Here is a 15,784-nt window from a genome sequence, read left to right as displayed (position 1 = left end):
GAATCTGACTTACGCAGGCCTGCATTCTTGTGCATGAGAGTGGGGTGGAAAGGTCAGGAAACCACGCTTGCAGTTTGGGATGTGTTAATGTAAATCCTTTATATGAGATTGGTTTTCCACCAGGAGCACTGAAGCCCCGTGGCTGAACTTACTCATTCCCCTGCCTTCCTTAGCTCTTCCTGAACCACTCCCTGTGTTTAGAAATACCCAGGATGCATTTTTACCAGAATCTGCTTCTTGATACACTAGTTCCATGAGAAGTTCCATGAAGAAGGGTCTCTGATCAAACAGTTCTGGGAATCACTGACTTCTGTACTCCCTCCTCAGATATCACGATGCTCCTTAGTCTAGCAAGGCTCTGAAAAGACCTTTGCTTTTCAGAAATCTATTTGACTTCCTTGAGCACAGACTTCCCCTTTCCCCTTTATACCTATTAACTAATATTCCTCAGATCACACCTTAGAAGCATGAAATAAATATATGAAAGCCATCTAGTAGTTAAGGACTCCAGCTTTAGCTTCGAGCATACCTGGGCCGGGTCCTGCTCCACCAGATGGGTCCCTTCAGGAAAGCGGCCCCACATCTCTGAGATTCAGCTTTCTCATTGGAAAACTGGGACATTCAATAGGCCGTACTTCACAGTGTCGCCATGAAGATGACGGGACACCCCGTGTAAAGTGCTTACACCAGAGCCTGCTGCATCATAGGGACACAGTATATATTTGCTGTTAAATCAGTGGCCGGAAGTCAGCTTACTGTCTTGGATCGTTGGTCTCAAAACCCGAACTGTGGCACGGAGGCTGGTCTCCAGAGCTAAGAATACTCAGTCCCGGGACATGGCTGTGTCCCACTGTAGCAGAGGCTGTGGGAGCTCATGAGGCAAGCAGTGGAGGGGAGGGCAGTTTCCTAAAAAGTTTCAGATCCATCCAGCTTGTTGCTTTGCTTCTAGATCATCGCCGCCCAGGAGGAAATGCTGAAGAAAGAGCGAGAACTGGAAGAAGCAAGGAAAAAACTAGCCCAGATCCGCCAACAGCAGTATAAATTCCTACCCACCGAGCTGAGGGAGGACGAAGGCTAAGGCCAGAACCAAGAGGGCGCACCCAAGGGGCCGGCCGTGCGAGAACTGGATGGACAACGGTCCTGAGGGGCCGGGCACCGCCCTGGAACTGCCCCCCCTCCCCCTGGGGTGAGCCGGGAGCCCTGAGCTCTCCTGCGCGCTCCCCTGTCCTGTCGGGCACCAGCTGCATGATGGTGATGTCACGCGGTACAGTGTGTTCCACCCACAGCTCCTCTGCCACCTCCCCCAACCCCGCCTCACTGTATCTCAGGAGAGAGGGGCGCGGGTTCACGGACTGGTACCAAAAAGGAGGAGTCAGTATTACATCGTCCTCAGACACTCGCGCTTCTGTTGGTCCTTCTCTGGGCCTGCTGTGAAATCTGAATAGGAAAGAAAAAAAAAAGGAAAACCAAACAGCTCGGGGGAAATCCTTGATGCCATAGCTACTCAAAGATACTCTTCTCCCTCTCGGGAGAAGATGGACGTTGGAGTTGGACACGGTTAATAAAGGCCAGAAACATAAACCAGTGTGGACTCCAGGAGGGCAACTCGGGTCCTCCTGCTGTGTCTCAAGCACTGGCTCGCCCAGAGGGTGAAGAATTCCTGCCCCTGTTTGCACGCTCTCTTGCCTCAGTGTGTAAGCTCCTTGTACAATCTAGACCCAGCTTGTATTCTGTGGCCCAGAAAATCGAATGTTTTTTTTTTTTTTTTCCTCCATAATCCAAAGGGGCAGAGGTATGGGGGACTGGCAGGGCTCAGTGAGCAGGGGCTGTAATAAAATGTGTGGGCTCCTTACTCTGTAGAGGCTGTTTGAGTTCATACAAATTCATCCCCACAAACCCAGGTCCCCCAGGTGACATTCAGTACAACAGCCCGCCTTAGGCATTCGAAGTGGGGATTCAGCTCCAATAAAGCAAGTCCTTGGTGACTTCGTCTTTAGGTTCCGCGTCAGCTTCTCTGCTCTCAAAATGATCACAATTCAAGATCCTATTAAAAAATCTGTCATCCATCCTCCAACCCGTGATGGATGTTTTCTCTATGTCCTAATTGTCTCAAAATCTAGATGCATTTTAACATCATTACAAACCTTTAACAACGTAGTTTTGCTCATTAGCCCATCTTAAAGGTGAAGACATAGCGTATGTTCAGAGTCTGTCTTCTGTATGCTACGGTTCGAGAGTTTCCCCCCTCCTCTCCTTTCTCTTTTCGGAGCCCTCTCCTTAGAAGGGCAGTTTAAGATGTTCAATTTAACTTTAATCTGAACCTTTCCCCAAGACAGTACGTGAAGGATGAATGGCTTGTCGGATAAATCCTAACGCCAGGTAGCAATTGTCTTTGAAAAGCAATTCATCGGGGGAAGACAATGGTGACAGAGGTACATGGTTTTTTAAAGCTGCTAACTGGTGAAGAACTGCACTTCTCCACAGCAATGTGCTATCACATCTCGTATTTCATTCACAGTATAGTTTGAATATTCCACCCAGGGGAAAAGTTGATGCTTTGGTCCACAAAAAGTATCACCTGTAGACCTTGCCCCACAGTCCTGCTTTAACAGACTGTGGCCCATGCCGTGGCTTTAAAATATAATTAAACTTTGGACAGCTTCTCATATTTATAAGAGACTTGTAAGTGTTCCACATAGTAGAATTTTTTCCCAGACAAGTTGGAAGTTACAGGAAATACAGTAAGTGAGAAGCAGGTGGAGAGAGTATGTAGAGAGTTGGGGATGATGGCATTGACTCAAGAGGAGAGAGCTGGCTGGGCCTTAGCACCTAATGGGAGAAACTAACACACTCTTGACTCGCCCTCTTCCACTGTAGCTAGTACAACTTTTCACTGCTGTCCTGGGCTGCACCCCCTTGGATCTTAGCCCGTGGACTGGGGGCTCTCTCCAAGGGACACTTTGCAGACGGGCACAGGGTGCTTTCTGAGACTAAGAATCCGACCCAGAGGCTCAGAGTCTAGCTGTGTTAATGGCCTCATATAGCAGGCCTCTGGGGTGCTCCTCCATGGCCCACCCTCGCCCCCTTTTCTTCCAGGCTGTGTGATTGCTTCTCCCCTTCCAGCTGTCCCCTGTCATAGCCTGGCATCCCAGGAGCCAGGCAGGGCCAAGCAGTGAGTTCTCTGTCCCTGCCTCGGAGTCGTTTAAAACTTCCACTGCGGGGCTTCCGTGGTGGCGCAGTGGTTGAGAGTCCGCCTGCCGATGCAGGGGACACGGGTTCGTGCCCCGGTTTGGGAAGATCCCACATGCCGCGGAGCGGCTGGGCCCGTGAGCCATGGCCACTGAGCCTGTGCGTCTGGAGCCTGCGCTCCGCAACGGGAGAGGCCACAGCAGTGAGAGGCCCGCGTACTGCAAAAAAAAAAAAAATGTCCACTACGTTTGATACCAGAAAAAACCTCCAGAGACAAGCCAAATGGAAAGGCCTTTAAAGAACAGGTATGGAACAGAGTTGATATTTGTAGGACCTGTATAAATATTCTCCCGTGTTCTGCTGCTGTGAGCTTTGGTGAAGCTGGTTCCCATTTACCACCTGGTGTGGTGAGCTTTTTCATCTGTCCCTTCCCCATCCACCCTCCGTCACATACGTGAGCGGCCTCGTGACTGGCTTGGTCTCTCCTCATTTCATGAAATGGGGGAAAGGCTGTGCTTTAGGTGTAATTTAATAAGCACTCCTGTAGGTGTCCCCAGATGGCAGTGAGGGGGGTGCTTCTGGTTTTTCTTCAAAGGGAAATAAGAGGTATGAATCGGTTTGGGGTGTGAATGTTCATTTCAGAGCATCTAACCAGAGAGTGGGTTCAGGGTAAAAATGGTCCCAGGCCTGGAGCATAGAAATGCCTCTCTGTGTGAAGGGGGAGCAGGTGTATGGGTGTGTGTCTCATGAGAGGAGATGACAGGAAGCCCTGAGCTGATCTTTGTGCCCAGAAATTGTTGTCTCTGAAGATCAAAAAAGGAACCCGAACTGGGCTTCAGAACTGCCCAGTCATCTGGGAGTTTGGGCTTTGCTTGGTTCTGCCTTTCAGAAAAAGTCTTTGGGTAAGGATGCTAAAGCCATATTCAGCGGAATAAGCAGCTCTTGTTTAAATTGCTGGCATCCAGTCAGGTGTGGGCCTGGTGATCAGTGCCAGCAGGTACCTCCAGGCAGGCGTTATGGGCCCCCCAGGCCACCTAGAGGGTAGCCGCGTGGTTAACGGGTGAGCCCTGTGTGCTTTATCGTGGAAAACTCCTTAAGGGCTTCTCATAGGCTCTCCCTGCTTGCGTTCTGGGTGTGTTGTCAGTGAGTTTAACTTATCAAAATATTATAACCAAAATTCACCCAAGAGAGTAAACCCTACCACCCACATGATCCTGAGGCCACAGCCTCATGTGGAAGCCAGGCAGCAGGGTGACGTGGTGAGCAAGCCTGCTCCCTCCGTGGCCGCGAACCCCCAGACCTTCCCCAGCACTGAGGTTCTGGGCTCTGGCCTGGGGATTCTGGCCTTCAGCCCCCAGCACAGGCTATCAGTGTGTTCGGCTCTCAGACCCTGGAGGAAGCTTCCCTCTGCTGACTGAGGTGATGGCCACCTCTGAGAGCCTTGTGGGAGCCCAAGGAATTGGGGGACGTTCACTTCAGGCTCAGAGGCAGTAGAGTCCAGAAACCCAGAGGTTGTGAGAGCTATGCCGGCAGCCCAGGTTCCACATCGGCACGGCCTCCTCAGGGGCTGGTCTCTGGGGGGAAGACATCTTCCCCCCACACAGGGTCCCCAGGTGCCAAGTTTAAACATCCCTGGGACAACTGCTCCATCCTTCCGAGTGTCTGCTCGGCATGATACGTTTATGGGCATTAGGAACAGGCATGTGGCAGAGCTTCTGTGGACTAACTGAAAAAACAAACCCTACAGAGAGACATTGCTTTTCTGTAAAAGAGGTTTGGCTTTGCCTTCCTCGGAGCCTGCCTCCCAGCCCTCCGCAGACATCCCTGTGTCAGTCACCCCGTAGGCATCTCCTGGTTCCACAAAGCATGCAGCTGGGTTCCCCTCGGCCACCTTCTCACCAATCTGCAAAATCCAAAAGGAAAGGGGATAGTGAAGTTCTGCCCCAGGTCGTAATGTCTTTATGGTCACATAAATTATTATTATTTTTTATTCACCAGAAATAAATTTGTAAAGGAATGAACTTGTGTGAAAGTCTCATGGGAATGAGAGGAACGTGGAAGAGAGGAAGAGGAGGCTGTGTCTTTCTCATGTGAGAGAAAGTCCCCCTTGACTACCAGCTCCTTAGTCACCAAAGTGTGTTCGAGGAGGAGTGTGTGTGTGTGTGTGTGTGTGTGTGTGTGTGTGTGTGTGACCAAGGCAAAGCCGCAGGGAACCACTGAATGCATACAGCTTTGTTGACTCTGGAGAAAATTCAAATAAGAAATAGACCGTAAGTAGGAAGATGCAATTATCTTCCCCTTAAACAAGAAGGGTCCCAGGCAAGGAGCTTGGGCTCTCGGATCATGCGTGTCACCTGATGGGAAGGTTGCACAGCTGGATGCAGAGTGCAGATATTCCTCTGCAAACCTGACTCAGGGCCTGACCCTGGAAGGATAACTTCACCTCCAGCAGCTGAGGCAGAAATTGTACCCCTCCTTCCTGTAGGAATGGGGGTGCAGATTGTTTGGCCAGAGTCCTCGTCTGGGGGAGCCAGAGTCCTCATCTGGGGGAGCCAGAGTCCTCGTCTGGGGGAACCAGACTCGGAAAAATGTGAGGCGTAGGCGTATCTCATCCGTAAGAGGGCCATAATCACAGAATCACCATAGCAACGGAGTGAGTGTCACCAGTATGTCTGACAACTCAGAGGATCAGTTTTCCTCCTGAAATGGTGATTTAGAATCTCTAAGCCCATTAGTCATGTTTTTCTGTCTTTGACTTAAAAATGGGGATGGGGCTGACTAGCCCGTTTTTAAGGGAGATAGGAAGGTGGGAATCCCAAGGTGTGCAGCGCGCGAGGGGGTAAGGGGAGCTGATGTCTGGGGTCTCCTGAGTGAGCTGGGCTGGACCTGCGACCTCCTCAGCCCTGGGCAACCGTGGGGAAGGTGCTTTGGCCGTTTTGCAGAGGGGCACTCAGGACTCAGCCAGGCAGGGCAGTGGCAGGTGTGGGATTGGAAGCTGTCTGCAGGGATTTAGATCCTCTGCAGCTAAATCAGGCTGACCCACAGTCAGAGACCTTACTGAGTGCCCCGTCACCTACTGTGTGCGGGACACTGGAGACCCTGCCTTATTCCTGGAGAAGGTCACATTCCAGGGAGGACAAACATGAGCCCAGGCCGGGGGCAAAGAGGACAGAGCCCTGGAGTTGGGAAAAGCCTTCAGTAAGAGGGCATCTGGCCTAACTCCTAACGAATAGGAGTTTCCCAGGCAGAGAAGGGGGGGAGGGGGTGTGGGCAGCATTCCAGGCAGTGGGAACGGCATGTGCATGAGTGGGTGGATTGCTTAGGGGGACAAGTAAGAATTCAGTGTGGTCAGGGCTAGGGGTAAGTGGCATGAAGGGGAGGGTGACCAGGAGCACAGTGAGGGGCCTTGTGTCAGGCCAGGGCACCTGGGATTGTTAGCAGATGAATCGCTGTGCAGGTGCATCAGAAGAGGGATTCTATTCTTGGAGAACTCAGGATCCAACAAAGGTCAGCAACTCGGGAGTAAATTGGGTCCCAAGTTATTGTGCCAGAAACGTTCAGAGCAAGGAAAGAGGATGGGAGGCGAGCCTCAGAGCCTCTCAGGAGGAGATGCCACAGCAGGAGGGACCACTGCCAGGGGTCAGGGCAGGCTTTGTTTACAGGGGAGCGAGGGGTTTCATCTCTAGATGGCTAGCACTTACTATACAGGTAGGCACGTACATGTGCCAGGCGCTGACCTTCATTACCCCCTTTGGTCCCCACCACAATCACGTAAAGCATGACACATAGGCACTCTTTTATCCTCATTTTATAGATAAGGCTCAGGCACAGAGAGGTTGGGTAACTTGCCCAAAGCCACACAGCTTGGCAGAACTGGGATCTCCCAATCACTGTGTTAAGATCACACAGCTAGTGGGTGACCAAGCAGAAACGAACTCCAGTTTGTTTCCAAAGCTCATGTTTTTAACCAACAATTGTTGGAGGAGCTGTCTGAGCCTGGCAGATTGGATAGAAATTAGGCAGAGGTAGAGAGAAGGACCTCGGAGCAGAGAGAGCCACATGAGCACGTGGTAGAGCCTGGGACCTGCGAGAGGGACTGTGGGGCAGTTGGGGATAGTGGGGTCCTCAGGAGAGGGTGGCGAGTCCTCGTGTGTAGGAGGGGAATGGGGCGGCCTGAGGATCACTGAATGAGTGCCCAGCTAAGGAGCTTTCTTTTTTTTTTACGCACAGGTTACTGTGAGCATGGTTTGGCTTTACTCTCACCTGGTGTCTCCAGAATCCTGTTGTGGGTCTTTTTCTCTCAGACCACAATTCGCTCCTGAGGCTAAACCACCAGTGCTCCTGAGTTAACCCTGTGGTTCAGAGAAATTTAACCATGTGTTTTTGTTTGAACACTCTCTACCCTGAGCTGGACAAGATCGCAGCGGTTTTGCTCCCTGAATGTCCCAAAGCAAGAAGCCCTCTGTGCCCAGGGGCAGAAGTGCCCGGTGGGGCTGGCACCTGGGGGGACAGGAGCAGGCCTCAGCACTTGCGGCTGTATTAGGAGCTTCCTCTCTGCTTCGGCCTCTCTCTCTGGAGACTCCAGGACTTACATTTAGAAAGAGAAGTATGATTCAATTAAGCCTAGAACTGAATGTTGAAGAAGTGCTTTCTGGGCCCCCTGGAAGGTGGGCCTTGTTGTAATGGTGGCCTGGGCGTTGAGGCAGCCCAGAGTGAGAAGGGGCCTGAGTCAGGCCCCCGGGTCCTGTAGCCCAGCTCCCTGATGTTATAAGGGCATCCGGGGGAAGCAGGAAGGGAGGGGCAGACTGGACTCCGTGGGCATGAGGGAAGATGGGAAGACTAAAAGGCACAGTTGTTCCCTTCAAAGACTTTCCTGAAGAATGCAGTCTCCTGCAAGGGAAGCAACAATAACGCAAGTTGCCCACTGTCAGGCTGAAGGCTGGGAGGGTGCAGGACGTCAGGGAGGGAGTGGTGTGGGCTGGGTTCTTGGGGAGGATGCTGGCTGGAGGAGACCCTCAGTTGATGGCAAGCAGTTGGGCCGGGCCTAGCTGCCAGGGGCAGGGGAATATCTGGGGCCTAGGCATGCAGGCAGGCAGGAACAGGTGGAGAGAGAGGACCACAAAGATGCCTGAAGCTGGAGGGATGAGTTGGGGCAGAGGTGTGCTCTGTGGAATCGGGGCTTCATTTAGGAGGAAAGAGGGGACAGAGAAGCGAGGAGAGACACAGCAAACCCTTCAGGCTGGCTGCACTCTGCCTTGGGGCCACAATCTTCACACCTGCCCTTCATGCTTGCCCGCTCACCATCGGCTCATCTGATGAATGGGGCGCTTTTTTGGGGCACCATGGAGCCACCTGACGGCCCCGTTATCAGGTTTGCATCCTGGAGGGCCCCAGGTTTGCTGAATAGATGTCTCCTGAGAAAGCACTTCTGCCACTGGGGCTGTTCCTGGATTCCAGGGAGGAAAGCTTTCGGCACCCAAGTTTGCTGTCCTCTTTGTTAGGCGTCCTGGCTGGTTCGGCCACGGGGGCAGTGTGGTTCCATGGGACACTAATAGGGCATTCCTGTTTTCCTTGAGGGAAAAAGGAGGTGTTTCGTGGGCAAATTTAAGAATCATAGTATTAAAGTTAAACAAGTGAATACCTTAATTCACTATGAGGTGTCTTGGGGCCTGTAAGAAACTCCATATACGTTGGATATCTCCAAAAGGAGCATATAACATACAGTTTTGCCCCAATTTTACTGGCTTTAGAGCACTTTTTTTTTTTATTCCAGTATATTTTGAGGGGCAAATGTTCCAAGGATCATGCCTTGGGAAACCCCGTTCTAAAACCCCACTGGAATTATTGTCTCTCTCCCCTGTCCCCTTAGGACACGTGGCGCTCTGTCTAGTATTACTAGGTAATATTTCATCTGTGCAGCAGCCTCATCTAGGTCACAGGCAGGGATCATATCTTGTCACATGTAGCTTCTCTAGCACCTAAAACCAAGCTGTGGATATATGAGAAATTTAATGAAGACTGATTGCCTGGGTGACCAACATCAGACCATGCTGTTTGCAACCAGTGTTTGTGACCTGGGGATCAGCTGTCTTTGACTCTGGCGGATTTGAACTTTAACAGGCCAAAAAATAAATAAATAAAAAGTTCGTTTCCAAAGAGTTACCACACAGCACAGCTGCCCCTTCCTTCCCCAGTAGGGCCCCACCATGCCACAGGGCAACACTATTGCCGGAGAAGTTTCCCTGAAAATTGCTTTCCTGGGATTCCCTTCCGAAGACAGCTGCAAGGAAACACAGCTTGATCCTATATATCCTGAAACCTCCTGGTAACACCACTGTTCAGCAAAATCCAAAAGATGGGCTCTAGCCAGTAGGGGGTTATTAATGAAATATTGAAAAGACCTCAGATGCTGTGAGCTGAGTGCTATAAAATAAATGGTGCTCATGGCCCAAATCCCAGTGGAATGTGGAGGCCATCTGAAAAAAAAAGGGAAAGGCTGAGCAGGGAGCTTTCTTTAATAAACCCAGAGTTCCCTCCTGCAGCTGAAGGGCACCTGAAATTCGACTCTCTAGCCCTTCCTCCTTCCCTTTTCTTGCCTCGTAAGGCCTTGGGGGTGAAAAGAACACACATGGGGGCTTTGGACTTAAGAGGGACGTGGCTTTGAGCAAGTCACTTCCTAACAAACCTATGGGGATGTGAACCGAACACTGCACTTCACCTCCCAACATCCACTTCCCCTTCGGAGCCGCACCAATAACTTGGGAGAGTTGACCTCAAGTCTAGGGTGGGCCCGATTGGTCCAAGGCCAACACCATTCATCCTGGTGGTGACCAGTTCTGGGATGGGCTGTGACTTGATCTGGCTAAGGAGCTGGGAGGAAATGTCTGCTGGAGGCATCAGCCTCTCTCTACCCACCCCCGGACATCAGTGTTGGATCACGAAGCCTCTTCTGACCACAAGCAGAGCCAGCCGCAGGACGGAACCTACCCCAAGGATGGCAGAGCGAAGATAATCAAAGAATCTGTATATTTGGTGACATTGTTGATCAGCTCGCCTAACTCTAATTCTTCCAGACTTCCCAGTCCCTAACCACAGACATCCCTGCCATGTTTAAGCCAGCCTGAGTTGTCAACACAGTGTAACTGACCCCAGGCAGCAGTCACGTGGGGAAAGGCCAGCGAGCAACTGGTCACAGAGTAGGCGCTCAGCAAAGTTTTCTTCCTCTCTTCCTTTCTTCCTTTCTTCCTTCTTCCCTCACATCTACATAAAAGTAACCTGGAGAATGTGTCCCAAGAAAATCCCATCTCTTCCACTTTCAAGAGTTAACTCACGTGCTCTCCTGTGAGCCTAATATGGCGCTAGACTCGCGGTAGGTCTTCAGTAAATATTTGAATGACTCTTAACGTGGAACCTACCTCTAGACTGTGATGTTGGCCATGCCTGGACTCCAGCTTATGGCCGGCTTGGTGGGGGTGAGAAGTGGTAACGGATGTGCACGTAGACAGCAGAGGTCTCAGTCCTGTGTCTCGACTCTGGGACGAGCACCTGCAGCACAGGTCTCTCCCTGCTGCTCAGACACCTGTCACTGGTAAGGTGGAGACCTTCTGTGGCCAGTCACCTACAAAGCAAACCATCCGAGGAATGTCTGGTATGCAGGGTATGTGGTGTGGTGTGGGTTTGTTTTTTCTGTTCATCATTTGTCAAGGAAATCCTCAACTATTTTGTCTGGAGGCATAGCGTGGAGCTGAGGACCCCAGGGGAGTGGAAGTTAGCAGGAGGGAGTAGGACAGCTCTGCCTCTTTTCCTGCATCTGGGACTGCATGGTACCATCCTCTACCTGGTATATTTTGCTCAGGCTCTGGCTTCTTCCTCTGGTCCCCAATGGAAGTCAGGTTGAAATATAGAAGCAGGAGTAGCAGCAGGAGGAAGACACTTCCTTGGGGAGGAGAATCACTGAAAGCTACAGGGGGAATAAGACAGGGAGGAGGCTGAGCCATCGTATGACATAGATGCGTGTACTTCCCCTTCAGTGTCTAGCTCCTGGGCTTTGTACAGGGGACAGAATTTGGCCTGGGAATCACGGGATTTGGGTTCTGGTTCTAGCTGAATGATATTGGGAACATTCCTTGACTTCTTGGAACCTCTTTGTTTTCATGAGTAAACAGATCTCCTGCCATGATTCCAATTGGCTCTGGGTGGTGGACATCTTTATATTTGACAATTACCAATATTTTGAGTATTAATTCCGTACTAGGAGTTCTGCTAGGTCATTTACAAGTATCGTCATGTTCTTCATCACAGTGAACATTAAGTGCTTAAAACATGCCAGTCACAGTTCTAAGAACTTTATTTATGTTAACTCATTTAATCCTGGCAACAACCCTAAAAGGTAGATACTAACCCCATTTTACAGATGAAGAAATTGAGGCACAATAAAGTCAAATGCTTTCCCCCAGCTAGAAAAGAGCAAATCCAAGAAGTAAACCCAGGCAGCCTGGCTCAGAATTGTATCCTCAACCTCTGTGCTCTATTTTACGTTATTTTTCTTAAAACAAATAGTGGTATTACCTCTATTTTATGGATGATGAGACTGAGAGAAATCATACAATTTCGCCAAGGTTACACAGCTCTTCAATGGTGGAGCCCAGTACCTAAACCTAGATGTGTCATCCAAAGGTTTTCTGCCATCTTGGACCCCTCTCAGTGGATTAATAAACCCAAAGAGAGAAGACTCTTCAAACACCCAGGATGACCACCACGGCTTGGTGGACTTGATATTGGATAACCATGCTGAGGGTGTCAAAATATAATTTTCAAAAACTAAAAACATGACTCTCATACAAATATATAGTGAACATGTGTCAAAGATTGATTGAACTCATTGATGAAGGAACCAGCAGAATGACAAGATTCATTCCAAAAGATAGAAAACTATTCATCATTGCTGAAAGAGCGTGTGCTGGCATAAGACTGTTGAATCGATTATCTTATAAGGCAACAAAACTATAACCTTTGGGTTGTAATCTATTCTTCCAGACAAAATCATGGTGCCTCTGTAAGACGAGAATCATTTGCATCCACTCCCGGTCTCCTACAATTTCACGTCTCCTTGGAGTAATCCAGTGTTCCGGTCACTGGTAAATAGAAGGTCAAAACGACAGGAATACATCCTTAGAAAACTCGATAAGCCTCTAATGGGTCTCCATGCAGTTGTTCTTTTTCCTAACTCCAAGTTTTGGATACTTTTTCTAATCCAGGGCACTGAGCCAATGACCCCCTCCCCCAAGGCTGCTGTAACCTAGAAGAGCATGATATTTAAGATTAGAAGACCACCAGGTTTGGGCTTCCCTGGTGGTGCAGTGGTTGAGAGTCCGCCTGCTGATGCAGGGGACACGGGTTCGTGCCCCGGTCCGGGAAGATCCCACATGCCATGGAGCGGCTGGGCCCGTGAGCCATGGCCGCTGAGCCTGCGCGTCTGGAGCCTGTGCTCTGCAACAGGAGAGGCCGCAACAGTGAGAGGCCCGCGTACCGCAAAAAAGAAGACCACCAGTTTCAAGCAGTGGCCCCACCACTTTGTGTGCTTATGCAAATCTCTATACTCTCTGAGCCATAGTTGCATCATCGGTAAAGACTTTTTTTAAATTAGGATAGCTATCCTCTCTTCCACCTCACAGAATCTTTGTGAGGATCAAATAGGAGTGAATGTAAGAGGTTGGGGTCAGTCATTGTTTTGCCTTTTGATTGAAAGGGGTCCAGCCATTGAGCTGAGCCCCTGGATGTGAAGGGAAGCCTTTGATGGAAAGCAGGCTACATTGCAAAGCCCTTAGCTCTCTGGGATGCTCTAGCAAACACTGGTGCGTCCAAATGAGCAGGCATCATCCAGGCCGAGCCCGCAGAACGAGGATTGCAAGAGACTTTGAAGACCTCAGTGACATTAAAGAGGCAGAACTGCTGTGAAGGGGCTGTTTGTGACAGTGAAGCTTTGGAGGGACACCTTGATCCCGAGTCATTTCACCGGCCATCCCAGCCTGAGCGCCGCAGCAGGCATCTGTCACAGTCTTAACCAGGGGTTGGCAAACTTCTCCCGTAAAGAGCCAGATGGTGGATATTTTAGGCTTGGCAGGCCACAGATAGCATCTGTCATTACATATTCTTTGTTTTTATTTTTGTCTTTTACAACCTTTTAACAATGTAAAGGCCATTCTTGGGCTCCCTGACTGTACAGAAATAAGCAGCAGGCTGAATTTGGTCCACAGGCCACAGATTGCCAACCCAAGTGTTACTAGCTTCGGAGGTAAGAGAGCTGCCCTTGAATCCTGTTTTCTTCATGTTGCAGCCGTGTGAGCTTGGGCAAGCTTCCTTTATCTCTCCGAGCCTGACTGTCCTTGTTGGTAAAATTCTTTCTGAAAATACTTGCTCCTTATCTGCTATCTTGCCAAGCACAAGAGTGTTTATGAGGCCGAAATAAAATGGAAGAGTCCCGGCATGTCAAAAGAATGTGACAGAGGCACAGCAGCTTCACTTGACCCCTGTAGTGGTCTGGGCTGCCCTGAGCAGGGGGTCACAAAAAAGTGGAGTCTGGTTTTGTGATGATGGCCTGGAATCAGACAGGGCCACATGACAGCATCCTGAGGACTCTGACTCAGTTTGACCAGGGTGGGTTCCAAGCACCTGCATTTTTTTTTTTTTAAGGCTTCCTCGGTGAGTCTGACCTGCAGCCAAAGATGAGAAACGCCCCCTGAAGAGTCTCCCACTTGCCAGAGCACAGGCATCTGCTCCAGGTGGTCTGAAAACTTGTCCATGCAGACAGCCTGGTGCCTCTGCTGGCCTCATTCCCACCTGCATCCAGCTAAGCCTGGTGTCCTTCAAAACAAAGCCTTCTCCCCGCTGCAAACTCCTGCTCAAGCCATCAGCTTGGAAGACTGTTTCATGTCAAAATAACAAGTGTTTTTCTGAGAGCACAGAAATGGCAACAGTAGCGGTGGTCCCTGCGTGACCGCCCCAGGGAAGGAAGCTGGCCTTTCAGCGGGAGGCCTAATGCGGGCCTGTTGTCTGATGTGCATTAGCCCCCAGCCCTGATCAGACTCAGAGACTGAGGCTCAGAGAGGTCACCTAGCTGGCTCAAGGCCACAGAGTTAATCAACAATTTTGATTAAGAGAGAAGTGCAGTTAACCTCCAGTGAGGATGGTTCCTCCTGTGAATTACACTCCTGTAGTCCTATTAACACTTCCCTTTATGGTATTTTCTTTATGGCCATGAGATTACAACAGTAGAACACTTATGCTGGGAATTTCCAAGGGGCATTTTTTTAAACTTTTTTTTTCAATTTTTTAAATTGGAGTATAATTGCTTTACAATGTTGTGTTAGTTTCTGCCGCACAGCGAAGTGAATCAGCCATACACATACACACATCCCCTCCCTCTTGGACCTCCCTGCCACCGCCCCACTCCATCCCACCCATCTAGGTCGTCACAGAGCACCAAGCTGAGCTCCCTGTGCTCTACAGCAGGTTCCCAGTAGCTATCTGTTTTACACATGGTAGTGTATTTATGTCAAACCTCATTTCTCAACTCATCCCACCCTCCCCTTCCCACCCTGTGTCCACACATCTGTTCTCTCTGTCTGCATTTCTATTCCTCCCAGCACATAGGTTCATCTGTGCCATTCTTCTAGATTCCACTATGCGTTAATATACGGTATTTGTTTTTCTCCTTCTGACTTCACTCTGTATGACAGATTCTAGGTCCATCCACATCTCTACAGATGACCCAATTTCACTTCTTTTGATGGCTGAGTAATATTATGTACCACATCTTTTTCCATTCATCTCTCGATGGACATTTAGGTTTTTTCTATGTCCCGGCTATTGTAAATAGTGCTGCAGTGAACATTGAGGTGCATGTGTCTTTTTGAATTATGGTTTTCTCTGGGTATATGCCCAGTAGTGGGATTGCTGGGTCATATGGTAATTCTATTTTTAGTTTTTTAAGGAACCTCCATACTGTTCTCCATAGTGGCTGTATCAATTTGCATTCCCACCAACAGTGCAAGAGGGTTCCCTTTTCTCCACACCCTCTCCAGCATTTATTGTTTGTAGATTTTCTGATGATGCCCATTCTGACTGGTGAGAGGTGATACCTCATTGTAGTTTTTTTTGTTGTTTTTTGGGGGTTTTTTGGGTTTTTCTTTTTCCTCATTGTAGTTTTGATTTGCATTTCTCTAGTAATTAGTGATGCTGAGCATCTTTTCATGTGCCTCTTGGCCATCTGTATGTCTTCTTTGCTGAAATGTCTATTTAGGTCTTCTGCCCATTTTTTTTATTGGGTTGTTTATTTCTTTGATATTGAGCTGCATGAGCTGTTTGTATATTTTAGAGATTAATCCTTTGTCTATTGCTTCGTTTGTAAATATTTTCTCATTCTGTGGGTTGTCTTTGGGGCATTTTTTTTTTTTTTTTTTAAATCTCAAAGGCTCATGGTTAACTCTCATTTAGGAAGCAAATTCCTCATCCCTTCGTGGGAATTCAGACCCAGGGCACCTTGGAGCTAGAGATGCCCAGGTTGTCACTAAGTTGCTTTTATCCAATAAATATG

The 15,784-nt window shown here is 49.4% G+C and overlaps 1 protein-coding gene across 1 annotated transcript in view; it reads left to right on the top strand.

The window, feature by feature from the left end:
- TLN2 (talin 2) overlaps nucleotides 1-5,978 on the top strand; it is a 304,454-nt gene extending 298,476 nt beyond the window's left edge. The window contains exon 58 of the mRNA XM_089907140.1: nucleotides 950-5,978. Within this exon, the coding sequence (XP_089763266.1) occupies nucleotides 950-1,078 (129 nt within the window). The 3' untranslated portion in view covers nucleotides 1,079-5,978. The remainder of the gene's footprint in view (nucleotides 1-949) is intronic.
- Nucleotides 5,979-15,784: the final 9,806 nt, after the last annotated feature.

The sequence above is a fragment of the Delphinapterus leucas genome, chromosome 2, assembly GCF_059928025.1.
Source record: "Delphinapterus leucas isolate spDelLeu-1000000601 "Yukka" chromosome 2, BTC_Dleu_Yukka2, whole genome shotgun sequence".
NCBI lineage: Eukaryota > Metazoa > Chordata > Mammalia > Artiodactyla > Monodontidae > Delphinapterus > Delphinapterus leucas.
Note: the sequence above shows the minus strand (reverse complement) of the source record. Positions and strands in the feature narration are given on the sequence as shown.